We start from the raw sequence: 21,618 nt of genomic DNA, 5'->3' as shown, positions 1-21,618 counted from the left end.
TAAGAAAAAAATTTTTTAAGTAATAAAAAAAAAACGGACGGACAGAACCCTAGGACAAATGGTAAAAGCAAAGCTATACAGGCAAAATCACACACAGAAGCATACACATACACACTCACAAAATGAGAAAAAGGGAAAAAAATATATGTATCTTTGCTCCCAAAGTCCACCTCCTCAATTTGGGATGATTTGTTGTCTATTCAGGTATTCCACAGAGGCAGGGTACATCAAGTTGATTGTGGAGATTTAATCTGCTGCTCCTGAGGCTGCTGGGAGAGATCTCCCTTTCTCTTCTTTGTTCACACAGCTCCTGGGGTTCAGCTTTGGATTTGGACCTGCCTCTGCGTGTAGGTCGCCTGAGGGCATCTGTTCTTCGCTCAGACAGGAGGGGGTTAAAGGAGCAGCTGATTTGGGGGCTCTGGCTCACTCAGGCCGGGGGGAGGGAGGGGTATGGGTGCGGGGTGAGCCTGAGGTGGCAGAGGCCGGCGTGATGTTGCACCAGCCTGAGGCACGCCGTGCGTTCTCCCTGGGAAGTTGTCCCTGGATCACGGGACCCTGGCAGTGGTGGGCTGCACAGGCTCCCGGGAGGGGAGGTGTGGATAGTGACCTGCGCTTCCACACAGGCTTCTTGGTGGCTGCAGCACCAGCCTTAGCGTCTCATGCCCGTCTCTGGGGTCCGTGCTGGTAGCGGCGGCTCGCGCCCGTCTCTGGAGCTCGTTTAGGTGGTGCTCTGAATCCCCTCTCCTCACGCTCAGGAAACAAAGAGGCAAGAAAAAGTCTCTTGTCTCTTCAGCAGCTCCAGACTTTTTTCCGGACTCCCTCCCAGCTAGTTGTGACACACTAACCCCATTCAGGCTGTGTTCACGCATCCAACCCCAGTCCTCTCCCTGGGATCCCACCGAAGCCCGAGCCTCAGCTCCCAGCCCCCTCCCATCTCGGCGGGTGAGCACACAAGTGTCTCGGGCTGGTGAGTGCTGGTGGGCACCGATCCTCTGTGCGGGAATCTCTCCGCTTTGCCCTCCACACCCCTGTTGCTGCGCTCTCCTCTGTGGCTCTGAAGCCTCCCCCCTCCGCCACCTGCAGTCTCCGCCCGCGAAGGGGCTTCCTAGTGTGTGGAAACCTTTCCTCCTTCACAGCTCCCTCCCAGTGGTGCAGGTCCCGTCCCTATTCTTTTGTCTCTGTTTTTTCTTTTTTCTTTTTCCCTACCGAGGTACGTGGGGAGTTTCTTGCCTTTTGGGAGGTCTGAGGTCTTCTGCCAGTGTTCAGTAGGTGTTCTGTAGGAGTTGTTCCACATGTAGTTGTATTTCTGATGTATTTGTGGGGAGGAAGGTGATCTCCACGTCTTACTCTTCCGCCTTCTTGAAGCTCCTCCTGTGCAATCCCCTTGTATGTTATTTGTTGTTTTTCCCTTGCTGCTTTTAATATTTTTTCTTTGTATTTAGTTTTTGATAGTTTGATTAATATGTGTCTTGGCATGTTTCTCCTTGGATTTATCCTGTATGGGACTCTCTGTGCTTCCTGGGCTTGACTGACTATTTCCTTTCCCATATTAGGGAAGTTTTCAACTATACTCTCTTAAAATATTTTCTCAGTCCATTTCTTTTTCTCTTCTTCTTCTGGGATCCCTATAATTCGAATGTTGGTGCATTTAATGTTGTCCCAGAGGTCTCTGAGACTGTCCTCAATTCTTTTCATTCTTTTTTCTTTATTCTGCTCTGCAGTAGTTATTTCCACTATTTTATCTTCCAGGTCACTTATCCGTTCTTCTGCCTCAGTTATTCTGCTTTTGCCTCCTTCTAGAGAATTTTTAATTTCATTTATTGTGTTGTTCATCATTGTTTGTTTGCTCTTTAGTTCTTCTAGGTCCTTGTTAAACGTTTCTTGTATTTTCTCCATTTTGTTTCCAAGATTGTTCATCTTTACTCTCATTATTCTGAATTCTTTTTCAGGTAGACTGCCTATTTCCTCTTCATTTGTTTGGTCTGGTGGGTTTTTACCTTGCCCTTTCAACTGCTGTGTGTTTTTCTGTCTTCTCATTTTGCTTAACTTACCGTGTTTGGGGTTTCCTTTTCGCAGGCTGCATGTTCATAGTTCCCGTTGTTTTTGGTGTCTTCCCCCAGTGGCTAAAGTTTGTTCAGTGTGTTGTGTAGGCTCCCTGGTGGAGGGGACTAGTGCCTGTGTTCTGGTGGATGAGGCTGGATCTTGTCTTTCTGGTAGTCAGCACCGCATCTGGTGGTGTGTTTTGGGGTGTCTGTGACCTTATTATGATTTTAGGCAGCCTCTCTGCTAATGGGTGGGGTTGTGTTCCTATCTTGCTAGTTGTTTGGCATAGGGTGTCCAACACTGTAGCTTGCTGGTTGTTGAGTGGAGCTGGGTGTTAGCATTGATATGGAGATCTCTGGGATAGCTTTCGCCATTTGATATTATGTGGAGCCAGGAGGTCTCTGGTGGGCCAATGTCCTGAAGTCGGCTCTCCCACCTCAGAGGCACAGATGCAAAAATTCTTAATGAAATACTAGCAAACCGAATTCAATAGCACATTAAAAGGATTATACACTGTAACCAAGAGGGATTTATCCCAGGGATGCAACAATATTTCAATATACATAAATCAAACAATGTGTTACAATACATTAACAAAATGAAAGAATAAAAAACACATTATCATCTCAATAGATTCAGAAAAAGCATTTGACAAAGTTCAACACCAATTCATCATTAAACCTTTCAACAAAGTAAGTATAGAAAGATCTCACCTCAACACAATAAAAGCCATATATGAAAAGCCCATAGACAACATTATAATTAATGGGGAAAAAACTGAAAGCTTGCCCTCTAAGATCTGGTACAAGGCAAGGCTGCATACACTCACCACTTCTTTTCAACATAGTACTGGAAATCCAAACCAGAGCAATTGGGCAAGAAAAAGAATTAAAAGGCACCCAAACTGGAAAGGAAGAAGTAAAATTGTCTCTGTTTGCAGACAACATGATCATATATGTAGAAAAACCTAAAGACTCAACAAAATAATTGTTACAACTAACAAACAAATTCAGTAAATTCATAGGGTACAAAATCAACATACAAAAAAATCCCTCAGTTTTCTATACACAAACAATGAACTCTTTGAAAGGAAAGTTAAGAAAATAAGCCCATTCACAATAGCAACAAAAAGAATAAAATACTTAGGCATAAACTTAAACAAAGAGGTGAAAAACATACACTGAAAATTATAAAACATTGATGAAGGAAAGTAAGGAATACATAGATAAATTGATAGACATCCCATGTTCATGGATCGTAAGAATTAATATTGTTAAAATGTCCATACTACACAAATTAATCTACAGATTTAATACAATCCCAATCGAAATCCAATGGTATTCCCTACATAGATAGAAAGAGCAATCCTAAAATTCATATGGAGCCAAAAACCACCCCAAATAGTCAAAGCAATTTTGAGCAAGAAGAGCAAAGCTGGAGGCATCACACTTCCTGATATCAACATACATTACAAAGCTATATTAATCAAAACAGTATTGTACTGGCATAAAAACAGACATACAGACCAATGGAACAAAATAGAGAGCACAGAAATAAATCCATACTTTTACAGTCAACTGATTTCCAGAAGGGTGCCAAGAACACAAAATTGGGGAAGGGTAGTCTTCAATAAATGGTGTTGGGAAAATTAGATATCAACATGCAGGAGAATGAAATTGGACCGTTACCTCACACCATGTACAAAAAATCAACTCAGGCTGAATAAAGACTTAAGTGTAAGACCTAAAACTATAAAACTGCTAGAAGAAAACAGAGAAAAACCTTCTTGACATTGACTGGGACAATGATTTCTTGGATATGACACCAAAAGCACAAGGAACAAAAGCTAAAATAAACAAGTGAGATTACATCAAGCTAAATCAACTGAGTGAACAGGCAACCTAGAAATGGGAGAAAATATTTACAAGCTATATATCTGATATGAGGTTAATATCTAAAATATATAAGGAACACCTACAACTCAATAGTTTAAAAAACCCACAAATAATCTGTTTTTAAAATGAGCGAGGGACCTGTATAGATATTTTTCCAAAGAAGACATAAAATGGATAAAAAGTTAAGTGCTCAACACCATTAATCATTAGGGAAATGCAAATCAAAACCACAATGAGATATCATCTCACCCTTGTTAAAATGGCTCTTATCATCAGAATAGCTATCATCAAAAAGTCTACAAATAATAAATGCTGGAGAGGGTTGGAGAATAAGAAACCTTCCTACACTGTTGAAAGGAATGCAAATTGGTGCAACCACTATGGAAAACAGTACAGAGGTTCCTTTAAAAACTAAAAATAGAACTACCATATGACACAGCAGTCCCATTCCTGGGTAGATGAAAACTCTAATTCGAAAAGATACATGCACTCCAATGTTCATAGCAGCACTATTTACAATAGCCAAGACATGGAAACAACCCAAGTGTCCATCAACAAACTATTGGCTTAAGAAGATGTGAGATATATATACATTGGTATATTACTCAGCCATAAAAAAGAATGAAAGATTGTCATTTGCAGCAACATGAATGGCCCTAGAGAATATTATGCTTAGTGGAGTAAGTCAGACAAAGACAAATGTTATATCACTTATATGTGGAATCTAAAAATCAATACTAATGAATCTGTGTACACAACAGAAACAGACTCACAGGCATAGAAAACAAACTTATGGTTATCAAAGGGGAAAGGGAGTGGGGAGGGATAAATTAGAAGTATGGGATTAACATATATACACTACTATATATAAAATAGATAACCAACAAGGACCAACTGTATAGCACAGGGAACTATACTCAATATTCTGTAATAACCTATATGGGAAAAGAATCTGAAAAAGAATGAATATATATATATTATATGTAACATGTATATATAATTGAATCACTTTGCTGTATACCTGAAACTAATACAACATTGTAAATCAACTATACTTCAATTTAAAAAAGCAAATCAGTCTTTAACTATTAATAACTTGGCTCCCAAATTTAGCTGCACTTTACAACTTTCAGTAATCAAATTAGTTGTAGGGCAAAACCAATACATGAATGTATATTTTCAAAAGATTGTATGATGTAACTCTTTTTTCTTAAAGAGATATATTCTCTTTGCTAAAATAAAAATAATATATTTCTAAAAGATCTGAAAAAATAGATATATATGTATGTATAACTGAATCACTTTGCTGTACATCTGAAACTAACACAACATTGTAAATCAACTATACTTCAATAAAAATAAATAAATAAAATTTTTGAAAATCTCCTAATGCCACATAATGATAAAATAATGTAAAATAACTTCACAATAAACTTTAAAAAAAGAAGTATGGGATTAATAGATACAAACTACTATATAAAATAGATAAGCAAAAAGGATTTACTGTATTGCACAGGGAACCATATTCAATATCTTATAATAACCTATAATGGAAAATAATCTGAAAGAATATATATCTATATAAGTGAATCACTTTGCTGTACACCTGAAACTAACACAATATTGTAAATCAACTATACTTCAAATTAAAAAAAAAGAAAAACAAAAGAAAAGCAAAAAAGAGGGACTTCCCTGGCAGTCCAGTGGTTAAGACTCTGCGCTTACACTGTAGGGGGTGCAGGTTCAATCCCTGGTTGGGGAACTAAGATCCCGCATGCCATGTGATGTGGCCAAAAAAAAAAAACAAGAGACAAAAAGTGCTGGCAAGAATGTGGAGAAAAGAGAAAACTTGTGCACTTTTGGTGGGACTATAAATTGGTACAGCCATTATGGAAAGTAGTACTGAGGTTTCTCAAAGTATTAAAAATATAACTACCTTATGACCCAGCAATCTCACTTCTGGGTATATATCCAAAGGAAATGAAATCAACATCTTGAAGAGATATCAGAACTCCCATGTTTCTTTCAGCATTATTCACAACAGCCAAGATACAGACACAACCTAACTGTCCCTCAATGGATAAAATGGATTTTAAAAATGTGATATAGATATAGATATAGATATATACATACACAAATACAATGGAATATTGTTCAGCCCGAAAAAAGAAGGAAATCTTGCCAGTTGTAACAACACAGATGAACCTGAGGACAGTATGCTACATTAAATAAGCCAAATAGAGAAAGGCAATACTGTATGTTCTTATTTATATGCGGAATCTAAAATCGTTGGAACTCTAGAAGCAGAGAGAAGAATGGTGGTTACCAAGTGCTGAGGAGAGGGGGAAATGGGGAGATGTTGGTTAAGCAGTACAAAGTTTCAGTTATGCAGGAGAATAAGTTCTGGAGGTCTAATGTACAACAATGTGACCGTAAGTAACAATCATTTATTTTATACTAAAATTTGCTAAGAGGGAAAGTGCTCTAAACACACATACAAAAAAAAAAAAAGAAGGAAAGAAAGTGGTAACTATCCGAGGTGATAAGTTAATTAGCTTGATTGTGGTGATTATTTCACTACATATGTATATCAAATCATTAAATTCAATATGTACAATTTTAATTGTCAAATATACCTCAATTTTTAAAATTCACTTTAAAAAAAGAAAATTAGTTTTTCTGGTGGGTAGACTAGATGAATTCAAACATTCCTTTCAACTTGAAAAGCTTATGATTCTAAGATTTCATTAAGTAGGTGAGAAAAAAACCTCAGAGGAGTTCAGTTGCCTTGCCTGAAATCACATAATTTATTGTGGCAGAATTGAGATCTTAGCTCTCCTAACTCTAAATCTATGCTCTTGGAAAGACATCTTAAATTTTGCCTAATTATCTTTTCTCTCCTCTAGTCCCCACCCCTTGTGAGTATGTGGTAGCCCGATAGGCAACTAAGTGGTACTAAGCCAGACAACTAGGCTGTATAGATCAACAAATAGATTCAAATTGGCTAAATGACTCTCTAGCTCATGTGTAGCATCTCCATGGCTACTGGTTTTCTCAGGATGAACAAAATTTACACTTATTGTCCCAGTATAATTACATACTATAGCTCCCCCTTTCACTGTTCAAAGTGTCCTGATTTGTATGATATGGTCACCCTACCAATGGCCAACCTGGGAGGCCCTAACATTCTATAGTTTCCAAAACCTTGATACAACAAAGAAGTTGGCTTCAAGTTACAGTACGAACCACTAATTTTGTTTTATCTAAGCACAGCCTTTCATCACATAAACCATCCCAAACAAGATTCTTTTAAGGAAACACATCTTTAGAAGATTTTGTGTTTTATGGGATGTTTCATCTGAGACTTTTATGCACTTTGAAAATACTTAATATTATTAAGTCCTCACACTTGGACAGTGCTTTAGAGTTTACCAAACACCTGGACTGACAAGATCTCCTTTAACGAATAGACAAATAATTAATGAACCTATCTGGGTTCTGGATTATGCTGAAAGGGATTCAGGAGATGGAGAAAATAGCCTTAGCTGCTCTAAAACAGTGAAGAATCAGATTGGAGTGATGGTCTCTGCATGAATGTATTAACCTATGTATTTTAGAGAGCATAAAAATCAAACACAAAACCCAACAACCACACATTAAAAGCCTTAACATTCAGAGATCAGTGGTTTGTATACATGCCACAGTTCTTCATCTGTCTTCAAAGTCAATTTTTAATCTGTGTCAATTACTAGAAAGGCCTGTAATGACATACTGTGTTAGTTTCTCAGGACTGCCATATCAAATCCACAAACTGGGTGAATTAAGATACTTCTCTCACAGTTCTGGAGTCTAGAAGTACAAAATCAATGTGTTGGCAGGGCTGTGCTCTTTCTGAAGGCTCTAGAAGAGAATCCTTCTTTGCCTTTTCTTAGCTTCTGGTGATTGCAGGCATTCCTTGGCTTGTAGACGCATCATTCCAATCTCTGCCTCTATCATCACATGATGTCTCTCCTGTGTCTGTCCAAATTTCCCTCTTCTACAATGAGATACCATCTCACACTGGTCAGAATGGCCATCATCAAAAAATCTACAAACAAAAAATGCTGGAGAGGGTGTGGAGAAAAGGGAACCCTCTTCCACTGTTAGTGGGAATGTAAATTGATACAGCCACTATGGAGAACAGTATGGAGGTTCCTTAAAAAACTAAAAATAGAACTACCATACGACCCAGCAATCCCACTACTATGCATATACCCTGAGAAAACCATAATTCAAAAAGAGTCATGTACCACAATGTTCATTGCAGCTCTATTTACAATAGCCAGGACATGGAAGCAACCTAAGTGTCCATCGACAGATGAATGGATAAAGAAGATGTGGCACATATATACAATGGAATATTACTCAGCCATAAAAAGAAACGAAATTGAGTTATTTGTAGTGAGGTGGATGGACCTAGAGTCTGTCATACAGAGTGAAGTAAGTCAGAAAGAGAAAAACGAATACCGTATGCGAACACATATATATGGAATCTAAAAAACAAACAAACAAAAATGGTCATGAAGAACCTAGGGGCAAGACGGGAATAAAGACGCAGACCTACTAGAGAATGGACTTGAGGATACGGGGAGGGGGAAGGGTAAGCTGGGACAAAGTGAGAGAGTGGCATGGACATATATACACAACCAAACATAAAATAGATAGCTAGTGGGAAGCAGCCGCATAGCACAGGGAGATCAGCTCGGTGCTTGGTGACCACCTAGAAGGGTGGGATAAGGAGGGTGGGAGGGAGGGAGACGCAAGCGGGAAGAGATATGAGGATATATGTATATGTATAACTGATTCACTTTGTTATAAAGCAGAAACTAACACACCATTGTAAAGCAATTATACTCCAATAAAGATGTTAAAAAATTAAAAAAAAAATTTTTTTTAAAAGAGGGAAAGGACACCAGTCACTAATCCATTATGACAACATCTTAAATTGATTATATCTATAAAGATTCTATTTTCAAATAAGTTCATATTCACAGGTACCAGGTACTTGAACATATTTTGGCAGGGTACACAATTCAACATACAACATGTACTCATCCAGGGTGGTATGCATCAAAGTTTTCTTATACAATAGGATGCACTTAAGGAATATAAATCCCACCTCCTCCACTGCTGAACCAAAACAATGTCCATTTTATATATTTTTATATTCTGTAGCTAATTGGAGCATGAAATTCAATATTCTACCCAGGCAGAGTTCATCATTTCTTCCATTTGTCCTGTAGAATCTTGAACATTATAGGAGAGCTCACTTTTCACTCTACACTGGAGTGATCTGTTTAGGAAGTTGTCTCCTACAGTAGACTATGAGCTCCGTGAGGGCAAGAACTATGGATCATTCATCTCTGGATCTCTAGTGCCTAGCTTTATAGATAACACAAAGTAGCTCTTAGTAATTATTGGAGGAAAGAAGGAGGTTGGAAGGAAGGAAGGTACTTGTAAAGTTATAATCTAGTGGCATGGGAATTAGAAAGGTGCTAGTTGCTCAGCATGTCAAAGCCAAGACTATGTCACTTCCTCAGAACTCTCCACTCTCTACTTTGATCTTCTCGGAACATTGCCAGGGTTTCAGTATGCAAAAAATAATACAATCACAAAGTGACTCCATACTAGGTGAGCCTTTAGCGCATCAAAGTAGCTTTTCCTTCCAGAAGCTTCCTGGTCATTCCAACAGCAGCTTAGCACATAAACGGCATGCCAGAGGGGGAAGGAGGGATCAGAGAATACCATGTACAGGCTATGTTTTAGAGGACGAATTCCTATAAGTTGATCAAGGTTGAACACTAAATATGGCAGATCCCTCAATAGCGCTTTCTCTCTCTCCCTCTCTGTCTCTCTCTGTCTCTCTCTCTAGTGGACTACTATCAACTAGCATCAGGAAGAATATATAGTTCATTTTAAAGTCTTATGCCTTTACACACCCAACCGATTATAACATCAAGAATAAAAAGCTGAATGTATATGCTTATGTCTACATTCCAGAGGAAGGCAGAGAAGGAAGAGATCAGACATTCACAGGAATTATAGAAAAGGTGGAAGTGTCCTGTGGAATGCACACCCAGAACAAATTTGGAAGTTTTTGGTGCTCACTCCTCCCCTTCCCCTTTTAACCCCAAAACTAGTTGCTGGTATGCCCTGTGCCAGCCCCACAGTCATGAGAGTCAGGCTGTGATAAACAAATGTAGCATTTATAGGGAGGTTAATAGTAAATGTCAAATTGAATACCATGAAAGAGGACACCAAACAGAAAGCCATTCCATGAGGGCAGAGACTTTATCTTGTTCATCAGTGCCTTGAAAAGTGCCAAACATATAGCAGTTACTCAGTAAAAATTTAATGAATTTTGAATGAATTAAATTGATTAACCAGGAAATTGCTATAGGCAGTCAGAGCATGGTATTCAGAAAAGAATACTGGGACCAGAAGCCTCTGAAATGAAACTGTTGTCCCAGCAATGCAATGCTCTCCTCACTTGGCAGCAGTAGGTTCAGGAAGGGTAATGTATATCTCCAGGAGGTAGCTAAAGCCTGACAAGCATTCCTTAGCCCAGAGTCAGAGCCCTGCCTCCTCCCTTTCTTGCCTGGCAAGAGGACTTGGATATCACTGAATTTCCCACTCACCACCCCCTTTTGCTGACTACTCAAAGAGAGCCAAGGCCAAGGCTAACAGAACTAATTTTGCTTAGGCTAAACCAATGAAATGGTTTAGCCAAGGAGTATAAAGATCATCACTCCTGCCTTCAGTCCCTGTTCCAGGATCTACCACCCCCTCATTCCTTTTCCCTTTCCAAAACCACTGGGAGAAAACAGAGATGGGAGATTTGTTAAGTATTGGCTCAACTTTGATTCTTCCTCTTCACATGCTCTGACACCTTATGTAGCTGGCCATTTCAGCCTTAGCATTCAGATTTTCTGGCCTTCCCTAATCCGTCTCTGTGATTAACTCTCTATTCTTTCTTCTCTTTGATTTATTTTAGATACCTGCAGCAGAAAACAACCCTTTTCTTGTTGGAATGCACTATTGGTACTCAAGCCACAGTCCCCGGACCCAGCACTGCAATGTTTGTCGAGGAACCATTCCTGCCTTATCTCGAAATGTTATCATCTGCGAAGGTACATTTCTGATTCCTTTAGGAAGTGGAGCTCAGTGGGTGGAGATGGGTGTGAAGGAGCTCATGCGGCTTTAGTATCATTGACTCACACTAGGTCACTGATTCTTGTGTAAGGTTAACCCTGACACTTAACAGACAGGGGAAAGGAGATGGGAGGAAACTGGCATGAGGGGGAATTCTCATTAATCAAAAGGGAGGGTTGGGTCTGGGAGGATTGGACAGTACAGTCACAGGTTTGGAAAAATAGAAATCACCTCATTCTTACAATCAATTTCAATTCAAGTCAGGTAATAGAAAATTTGGCCAGGAAGAATACAAAGAAACTGAAATATATGGAAAATAAGCCTTTGGAGTTAAGTCACAGCTACTTAGATGCATCTAGGTTCTAACTTTTAGAGCAGCTTAGGGAAGGAAGTTAGAATCTTCATTGTCACCAGATTCACATCCATCTTTTTTTCTTCCTCTTTCACAGTGTGCAAAGTAAAGTCTCACAGATTATGTGCTTTAAGAGCAAGCAAAGATTGCAAATGGAATACATTATCCATTACTGATGACCTCCTCATGCCTGCAGATGAAGTAGTGAGTATCAGCCATGCTTTCTCATAATCACCCTTTTCCATCTCCCCTTCAGTCACGACACACAGGGGAAGGAAGACTTCTTCCTGTTTCCAGACAACCCAAGTAGGCTTCTTTCCCAGGCTCATGATCCAACAAATCTAGAAGAATGAAAGCCTCCCCACCAACTCCCACCTGTCATTGGTCACTAGCATGGGAGTGGGGAGGGCAGGATGATGGAGAACTTCCTGGGGGTTATCTAGTGTCCTCCATGGGGTAGTATAGTTATTCCAGCTGGCCCTTCCTCTCCTTATATCTCTAACTTCTACCTCTTGTCTCTTTTTATCCTTCAGAAAACTATGCCTCATCAGTGGGTAGAAGGAAACATATCTGTCAGTTCTCAGTGTGCAGTATGTCACGAGAACTGTGGCAGTTATCAGAGACTTCAAGATTTCCGGTGTCTCTGGTGTAATTCTACGGTAAGACTCTTCTCATCTCTTTGATATTTAGAGAACTTACTTCTAGAGAAGGGGTGGGCTGGAGTTTGATTGTGCCTACACATAGATAGAAATCTCAGAGACCCTTGCCCCAAAATAGATTATACAGATTCCATAGTATAGAGCTCAGTATCCTGCCTTTCCAGAATTAGCTATGGAATCTTTGAGAGAAAGATTGAATACTCCCTCTTATCTTTGATGGTGAGGCCTACTAGCAAATGGGAAGAGCTGAATTCTCTCACGACAGTATGGGCAATTAAAAAGTTAGTTCTGAGTATACCCTTAAGAAACCGCCTCCTTTCCTCATTCACCATTTCCTAGGAAATTGCAATCTTTGTTAATTAATAATGGTTAATAATATTAGCACATTATTATTACCACTATGTATTGAGTGTTTTATATACATGATCTCGTTAAATCCTTACAACAAACCTAAACCAGGCCTCGTTGTTCCCATTTACAGAAGAGAGGAAAATGAGGTTCAGAAAAATGAAGTGATTTGCTCAAGGTCATGAAGCCAGTAGGAAAAAGAGTCTTGATTCATACATAATTGTGTAAAAACTGTGCTCTTAACTACAACATTACCATGCCTTTAAACCAGCGGTTCTCGACTGGGGGTATATTCCCCCACCTGCAGGACACATTTGACAATGTCTGGAGATATTTTTTTATCTAATGATATTCTGATGGAATTTTTTTATTTATCAAGGTATAGTTGATTTACAATATTATGTAAGTTTCAGGTGTACAACATAGTGATTCACAATTTTTAAAGATTATACTTTATTTATGTATATTATAAAATATTGGCTATATTCCCTGTGCTGTACTGTATATCCTTGTAGCTTATTTATTTTATGCATAATAATTTGTACCTCTTAATGCCCTACCCCTATCTTATACCTCCCCCAAGCTAGTAAACACTAGTTTGTTCTCTATACCTGTGAGTATATTTTTTTTGTTATATTAACTAGTTTTCTTTATTTTTTAGATTCCATATATAAGTGATAACATACAGTATTTGTCTTTCTCTGTCTGACTTATTTCTCTTAGGATAATACCCTCCAGGTCCATCCATGTTGTTGCAGATGGCAAATTTTCACTCTTATTTATGGCTGAGTAGTATTCCATTGTGTGTGTGTGCGTGTGTGTGTGTGTATGACACTTGTTCTCTATCCATTCATCTGTTGATAGACACTAAGGTTGCTTCCATATCTTCACTATTACAAAGAATGCTGCTATGAACATTGGGGTGCATGTATCTTTTTGAATTAGTGTTTTCATTTTCTTCAGATGTGTACCTGGAAGCAGAATTGCTGGATCATATGGTAGCTCTATTTTTAGTTTTCTGAGGAACGTCCATACTGTTCTTCATAGTGGCTGCACTAATTTACATTCCCAAAAACAGTGTAGGAGGGTTCACTTTTCTCTACATCCTTTCCAGCATTTATTATTTGTAGATATTTTGGTGATGGCCATTCTGACTGGTGTGAGGTGATACCTCGTTGCAGTTTTCATGTGCATTTCCCTGATGATTAGCAATGTTGAGCATCTTTTCATGTGCCTGTTGGCATTCTGTATGTCTTCTTCGGAAAAAAGATGTCTATTTAGGCCTCCTGCCCATTAAAAATTTTTATTTTATTTTATATTGGAGCATAATTGATTAACAGTGTTGTGTTAGTTTCAGGGGTACAGCAAAGTGGTTCAGTTATTCATATAGATGTATCTATTCTTTTTCAAATTCTTTTCCCATTTAGGTTATTACAGAATATTGAGCAGCGTTCCCTGTGCTATACAGTAGGTCTTTTTGGTTATCTATTTCAAATAAAGCAGTATGTACATGTCAATCCCAAACTCCCAGTCTATCCCTCCTCCCGACCCTTCCCCACTGGTAATCATAAGTTTGTTCTCTAAGTCTATGAATCTGTTTCTGTTTTGTAAACAAATTCATTTGTATCATTTTTTTTAGATTCCGCATATAAGAGATATCATATGATATATGTCTTTCTCTGAGTTACTTCACTTAGTATGATAATCTCCAGGTCCATCCATGTTGCCACAAATGGCATTATTTCATTCTTTTTAATGGCTGAGTAATATTCCACTGTATATATGTACCACATCTTCCTTATCCATTCATCTGTTGATGGACATTTAGGTTGCTTCCATGTCTTGGTTATTGTAAACAGCACTGCAATGAATATTGGGGTGCATGTATCCTTTTGAACCATGTTTCTCTACAGATATATGCCCAGGAGCGGGATTGCAGGATCATAGGGTTGCTCTATTTGTAGTTTTTTAAGGCACATCCATACTGTTCTCCAGAGTGGCTGTATCAATTTACATTCCCACCAAGAGTGCAAGAGGGCTCCCTTTTCTCCACACCCTCTCCAGCATTTATTGTTTGTAGAGTTTTTGATGATGGCCATTCTGACTGGTGTGAGGTGATACCTCACTGGAGTTTTGATTTGCATTTCTCTAATGATTAGTGATGTTGAGCATCCTTTCGTGTATTTGTTGGCAATCTGTATATCTTCTTTGGAAAAATGTCTATTTAAGTTTTCTGCCCATTTTTGAATTGAGTTGTTTTTTTGATATTGAGCTGCATGAGATGCTTGTAAATTTCGGAAATTAATCCTTTGTCAGCTGCTTTGTTTGCAAATATTTTCTCCCATTCTGAGGGTGGTCCTTTCATCTTGTTTATGGTTTCCATTGCTGTGCAATAGCTTTTAAGTTTCATTACATCCCATTTGTTTAATTTTGTTTTTATTTCCATTTCTCTAGGAGGTGGGTCAAAAAGGATCTTGCTGTGATGTATGTCATAGAGTGTTCTGCCTATGTTTTCCTCTAAGAGTTTGATAGTGTCTGGCCTTACATTTAGGTCTTTAATCCATTTTGAGTTTATTTTTGTGTATGGTGTTAGGGAGTGTTCTAATTTCATTCTTTTACAAGTAGCTGTCCAGTTTTCCCAGCACCACTTATTGAAGAGGCTGTCTTTTCTCCATTGTATATTCTTGCCTCCTTTGGCAAAGATAAGGTGACCATATGTGCATGGGTTTATCTCTGGGCTTTCTATCCTGTTCCATTTATCTATATTTCTGTTTTTGTTCCAGTACCATACTGTCTTGATTACTGTAGCTTTGTAGTATAATCTGAAGTCAGGCAGCCTGATTCCTCCAGCTCCGTTTTTCTTTCTCGAGATTGCTTTGGCTATTCGGGGTCTTATGTGTTTCCATACCAATTGTAAAATTTTTTGTTCTACTTCTGTGAAAAATGCCAGTGGTAGTTTGATAGGGATTGCATTGAATCTGTAGATTGCTTTGGGGAGTATAGTCATTTTCACATGTTGATTCTTCCTATCCAAGAACATGGTATATCTCTCCACCTGTTTGTTCATATTTAATTTCTTTCATCAGTGTCTTATAGTTTTCTGCATACAGGCCTTTGGTCTCCTTAGGTAGTTTTATTCCTAGGTGTTTTATTCTTTTTGTTGCAATGGTAAATGAGAGGGTTTCCTTAATTTCTCTTTCAGATTTTTCACCATTAGTGTATAAGAATGCAAGAGATTTCTGTGCATTAATTTTCTATCCTGCTACTCTACCAAATTCATTGATTAGCTCTAGTAGTTTTCCAGTAGCATCTTTAGGATTCTCTATGTGTAGTATCATGTCATCTGCAAACAGTGACTGTTTTACTTCTTCTTTTCCGATTTAGATTCCTTTTATTTCTTTTTCTTCTCTGATTGCCATGGCTAAAATGTCCAAAACTATGTTGAATAATAGTGGTGACAGTGGGCAACCTTGTCTTGTTTCTGGTATTAGTGGAAATGTTTCATTTTTTCACCATTGAGAATGATGTTGGCTGTGGGTTTCTCATATATGGCCTTTATTATGTTGAGGTAAGTTCCCTCTATGCCTACTATCTGGAGAGTTTTTATCATAAATGGGTGTTGAATTTTGTCAAAAGCTTTTTCTGCATCTACTGAGATGATCATATGGTTTTTATCCTTCAATTTGTTAATATGGTGTATCACATGGGTTGATTTGCATATATTCAAGAATCCTTGCATTACTGGGATAAACCCCACTTGATCATGGTGTATGATCCTTTTATTGTGCTGTTCGATTCTGTTTGCTAGTATTTGGTTGAGGATTTTTGCATCTATATTCATCACTGATATTGGCCTGTAGTTTTATTTTTGTGACATCTTTGGCCTTGGTATCAGGGTGATGGTGGCCTCATAGAATGAGATTGGAATTGTTCCTCCCTCTGCTATATTTTGGAAGAGTTTGAGAAGGAAAGGTGTGAGCTCTTCTCTAAATGTTTGATAGAATTCACCTATGAAGCCATCTAGGCCTTTTGTTTGTTGGAAGAATTTAATCACCGTTTCAATTTCAGTGCTTGTGATTGGTCTGTTTATATTTTCTATTTCTTCTTGGTTCAGTCTCAGAAGGTTCTGCTTTTCTAAGAATTTGTCCATTTCTTCCAGGTTGTCCATTTTATTGGCATAGAGTTGCTTGTAGTAATCTCTCAGGATTCTTTGCATTTCTACAGTGTCAGTTGTTACTTCCCCTTTTTCATTTCTAATTCTATTCATTTGAGTCTCTTCCCTTCTTTTCTTGATGAGTCTGGCTAATGGTTTATCAATTTTGTTTATCTTCTCTAAAAAAACCAGCTTTTAGTTTTAATGATCTTTGCTACTGTTTCCTTCATTTCTTTTTCATTTATTTCTGATCTGATATTTATGATTTCTTTCCTTCTGCTGACTTTGGGGTTTTTTCGTTCTTCTTTATATAATTGCTTTAGGTGTAAGATTAGGTTGTTTATTTGAGATGTTTCTTGTTTCTTGAGGTAGGATTGCATTGCTATAGACTTCCCTCTTAGAACTGCTTTTGCTGCATCCCATAGGTTTGGGTCATTGTGTTTTCATTGTCATTTGTTTCTAGGTATTTTTTGATTTCCTCTTTGATTTCTTCAGTGATCTCTTGGTTATTTAGTAGTGTATTGTTTAGCCTCCATGTGTTTGTATTTTTAACAGTTTTTTTTCCCCGTAATTGATATCTAGTCTCATAGCCTTGTGGTCGGTAAAGACTCTTGATACGATTTCAGTTTTCTTAAATTTAACAAGGCTTGGTTTGTGACCCAAGATATGATCTATCCTGGAGAATGTTCCATGAGCACTTGAGAAGAAATTGTATTCTGTTGTTTTTGGATGGAATGTCCTATAAATATCAATTAAGTCCATCTTGTTTAATGTGTCATTTAAAGCTTGTGTTTCCTTATTTATTTTCATTTTGGATGATCTGTCCATTGGTGAAAGTGGGGTGTTAAAGTCTCCTACAATTATTGTGTTACTGTCGATTTCCCCTTTTATGGCTGTTAGCAATTGCCTTATGTATTGAGGTGCTCCTATGTTGGGTGCATAAATATATACAATTGTTATATCTTCTTCTTGGATTGATCCCTTGATCATTATGTAGTGTCCTTCTTTGTCTCTTGTAATAGTCTTTATTTCAAAGTCTATCTTCTCTGATATGAGAATTGCTACCCCAGCTTTCTTTTGATTTCCATTTGCATGAAATGTCTTTTTCCATCCCCTCACTTTCAGTCTGTATCTATCCCTAGGTCTGAAGTGGGTCTCTTGTAGACAGCCTATATACGGGTCTTGTTTTTGTATCCATCCAGCGAGTCTGTGTCTTTTGGTTGGAGCATTTAATCCATTTACATTTAAGGTAGTTATCGATATGTATGTTCCTATTACCATTTTCTTAATTGTTTTGGGTTTGTTTTTGTAGGTCTTTTCCTTCTCTTGTGTTTCCTGCCTAGAGAAGTTCCTTTAGCATTTGTTGGAGAGCTGGCTTGGTGGTGCTGAATTCTCTTAGCTTTTGCTAGCCTGTAAATTTTTAATTTCTCCGTCAAATCTGAATGAGATCCTTGCTGGGTAGAGTAATCTTGGCTGTAGGTTTTTCCCTTTCATCACTTTAAATATGTCCTGCCACTCCCTTCAGGCTTGCAGAGTTTCTGCTGAAAGATCAGCTGTTAACCTTATGGTGATTCCTTGTATGTTATTTATTGCTTTTCCCTTGCTGCTTTTAATACGTTTTCTTTGAATTTAATTTTTGCTAGTTTGATTAATATGTGTCTTGACATGTTTCTCCTTGGATTTATCCTGTATGGGACTCTCTGCTCTTCCTGGACTTGCTTGACTATTTCCTTTCCCATGTTAGGGAAGTTTTCAACTATAATCTCTTCACATATTTTCTCAGACCCTTCTTGTTCTCTTCTTCTTCTGGGACCCCTATAATTCAAAGGTTTTGTGTTTAATGTTGTCCCAGAGGTCTCTGATACTGTCCTCAATTCTTTTCATTCTTTTTTCTTTATTCTGCTCTGTGGCAATTATTTCCACTATTTTATCTTCCAGGCCACTTGTCCGTTCTTCTGCCTCAGTTATTCTGCTATTGATCACTTCTCAAGAATTTTTAACTGCATTTATTGTGTTGTTCATCATTGTTTGTTTGCTCTTTAGTTCTTCTAGGTCCTTGTTAAACGTTTCTTGTATTTTCTCCATTCTATTTCCAAGATTTTGGATCATCTTTACTATCATTACTCTGAATTCTTTTTCAGGTAGACTGCCTATTTCCTCCTCATTTGTTTGGTCTGATGGGCTTTTACCTTGCTCCTTCATCTGCTGCATATTTCTCTGTCTTCTCATTTTGTTTACCTTACTTTGTTTGGGGTCTCCTTTTCGCAGGCTGTACGTTCGTAGTTCCCATTGTTTTTGGTGTCTGCCCCCATTGGTTGAGGTTGGTTCAGTGGCTTGTGTAGGCTTCCTGGTGGAGGGGACTGGTGCCTGTGTTCTGGTGGATGAGGCTGGATCTTGTCTTCCTGGTGGGCAGGACTGCATCTGGTGGTGTGTTTTGGGGTGTCTGTGAACTTAGTATGATTTTAGGCAGCCTCTCTGCTAGCAGCTGGGGTTGTGTTCCTGTCTTGTTAGGTTTTGTTTGTTTGTTTGTTTGTTTACATTTTATTTTATTTTATTTTTTTAACATCTTATTGGACTACAATTGTTTTACAATCATGTGTCAGTTTCTGCTTTATAACAAAGTGAATCAGCTATACATATACATATATCCCCATATGTCTTCCCTCTTGCATCTCCCTCCCTCCCACCCCCCCCATCCCACCCCTCTAGGTGGTCACAAAGCACCGAGCTGGTGTCCTTGTGCTATGCGGCTGCTTCCCACTAGCTATCGGTTTTACATTTGGTAGTGTATATATGTCCATGCCACTCTCTCACTTTGTCCCAGCTTACCCTTCCCCCTCCCCGTGTCCTCAAGTCCATTCTCTAGTAGGTCTGTGTCTTTATTCCCGTCCTGCCCCTAGGTTCTTCATGACCTTTTTTGTGTTTGTTTTTTTTAGATTCCATATATATGTGTTAGCATACAGTGTTTGTTTTTCTCTTTCTGACTTACTTCACTCTGTATGACAGACTCTATGTCCATCCACCTCACTACAAATTACTCAATATCGTTTCTTTTTATGGCTGAGTAATATTCCATTGTATATATGTGCCACATCTTCTTTATCCTGTCTTGCTTGTTGTTTGGCATGGTGTGTCCAGCACTGGAGCTTGCTGGCCATTCGGTGGAGCTGGGTCTTAGTGTTGAGACAGAGATCTCTGGGAGAGCTCTCGCCAATTGATATTATGTGCGGCTGGGAGGTCTCTGGCGGTCCAATGTCCTGAACTCAGCTCTCCCACCTCAGAGGCTCAGGCCTGACACCAGGCTGGAGCACCAAGACCCTGTCAGCCACATGGCTCAGATGAACAGGGAGAAAAAAAAGAAAGAAAGAAAAAATAATAATAATAAATTTAAAAATTAAAGAATTATTAAAATATAATAATAATAATGGAGAGAGCAATTCAACCAATAAACAAATCCACCAGTGATAACAAGCGCTAAACACTAAACTAAGATAAACATAAAAATTAGAAACAAATCAGTCACAGACCGCAAACCCCAAGTCTACAGTTGCTCCCAGAGTCCACCACCTCAATTTTGGGATGCTTCATTGTCTGTTCACGTATTCCACAGATGTAGGGTACATCAAGTTTATTGTGGGGATTTAATCCACTGCTCCTGAGGCTGCACGGAGAAATTTCCCTTTCTCTTCTTTGTTCGCACAGCTCCTGGGGTTCAGCTTTGGTTTTGGCCCCATCTCTGCATGTACGTAGCCCTCAGGCATCTGTTCCCATCCAGACAGGACGGGGTTAAAGCAGCGGCTAATTAGGGCGCCCTGGCTCACTCAGGCCATGGGGAGGGAGGGGTACAGTAGGTTATAATTGGAATGTGGGGCGAGCCTGTGATTGCAGGGGCCAGCTTGATGTTGCAACAGCCTGAGGTGCACCATGTGTTCTCTCGGAGATGTTGTCCCTGGATCATGGGACCCTGGCAGTGGCGTGCTGCACAGGCTCCTGGGGGGGAGTGTGGATAGTGATCTGTGCTTGCACACAGATTTCTTGTTGGCTGCAGCAGCAGCATTAGCATTTCATGCCTGTCTCTGGGGTCCGAGCTGATAGCCGAGGCTTGCACCCATCTCTGAAGCTCGTTTAGGAGGTGCTTTGAATCCCCTCTCCTCACACAAACTGAAACAATGGTCTCTTGCCTCTTAGGCAGTTCCAGACATTTTCCCGGACTCCCTCCTGGCTAGCTGTGGCGCACTAGCCCCCTTCAGACTGTCCAACCCCAGTCCTCTCACTGGGATCTGACCTCCAAAGCCCGAGCCTCAGCTCCCAGCCCCCACCCGCCCCAGCGGGTGAGCAGACAAGCCTCTCAGGCTGCTGAGTGCTGGTCGGCACCGATCCTCTGTGAGGGGATCTCTCTGCTTTGCCCTCTGCACCCCTTTTGCTGTGCTCTCCTCTGTGGCTCCAAAGCTTCCCCACCCCGTCTCTGCCAGTGAAGGGGCTTCCTAGTGTGTGGAAACTTTTCATCCTTCACAGCTCCCTCCCAGAGGTGCAGGTCTTGTCCCTATTCTTTTGTTTTTTCTTTTTTCTTTTGCCCCACCCAGGTACGTGGGGAGTTTCTTGCCTTTTGGGAGGTCTGAGGTCTTCTGCCAGCATTCAGTAGGTGTTCTGTAGGAGTTGTTCCACATGTAGATGTATTTTTGAGGTATGTGTGGGGAGGAAGGTCATCTCCACGTCTTACTCCTCTGCCATCTTGAAGGTCCCCCTCTGCCCATTTTTTAATTGGGTTGTTTTTTTTTTGATATTGAGTTGTATGAGCTGTTTATATATTTTGGATATTAACTCCTTATCAGTCATATCATTTGTGAATATTTTCTCTCATTCTGTAGGGTGTCTTTTCATTTTGTTGATGTTTCCTTTGCTGTGCAAAAGCATTTAAGTTTAATTAGATCCCATTTGTTTATTTTTGCTTTTATTCCTTTGCCTTAGGAGCCAGAA

At 39.2% G+C, this 21,618-nt stretch overlaps 1 protein-coding gene across 1 annotated transcript in view; it reads left to right on the top strand.

Moving 5' to 3' along the window:
- Positions 1-21,618, top strand: part of DGKK (diacylglycerol kinase kappa) — a 150,630-nt gene that overhangs the window by 56,327 nt on the left and 72,685 nt on the right. The window contains 3 exon segments of the mRNA XM_061179058.1: positions 10,972-11,107; positions 11,579-11,682; positions 12,015-12,140. Of these exon segments, the coding sequence (XP_061035041.1) occupies positions 10,972-11,107; positions 11,579-11,682; positions 12,015-12,140 (366 nt within the window).

Source organism: Eubalaena glacialis, chromosome X, assembly GCF_028564815.1.
Source record: "Eubalaena glacialis isolate mEubGla1 chromosome X, mEubGla1.1.hap2.+ XY, whole genome shotgun sequence".
In the NCBI taxonomy this organism is placed as follows: Eukaryota; Metazoa; Chordata; class Mammalia; order Artiodactyla; family Balaenidae; genus Eubalaena; species Eubalaena glacialis.
The sequence above is the reverse complement of the archived record's forward strand: the minus strand, read 5'-3'. Positions and strand labels throughout refer to the sequence as shown.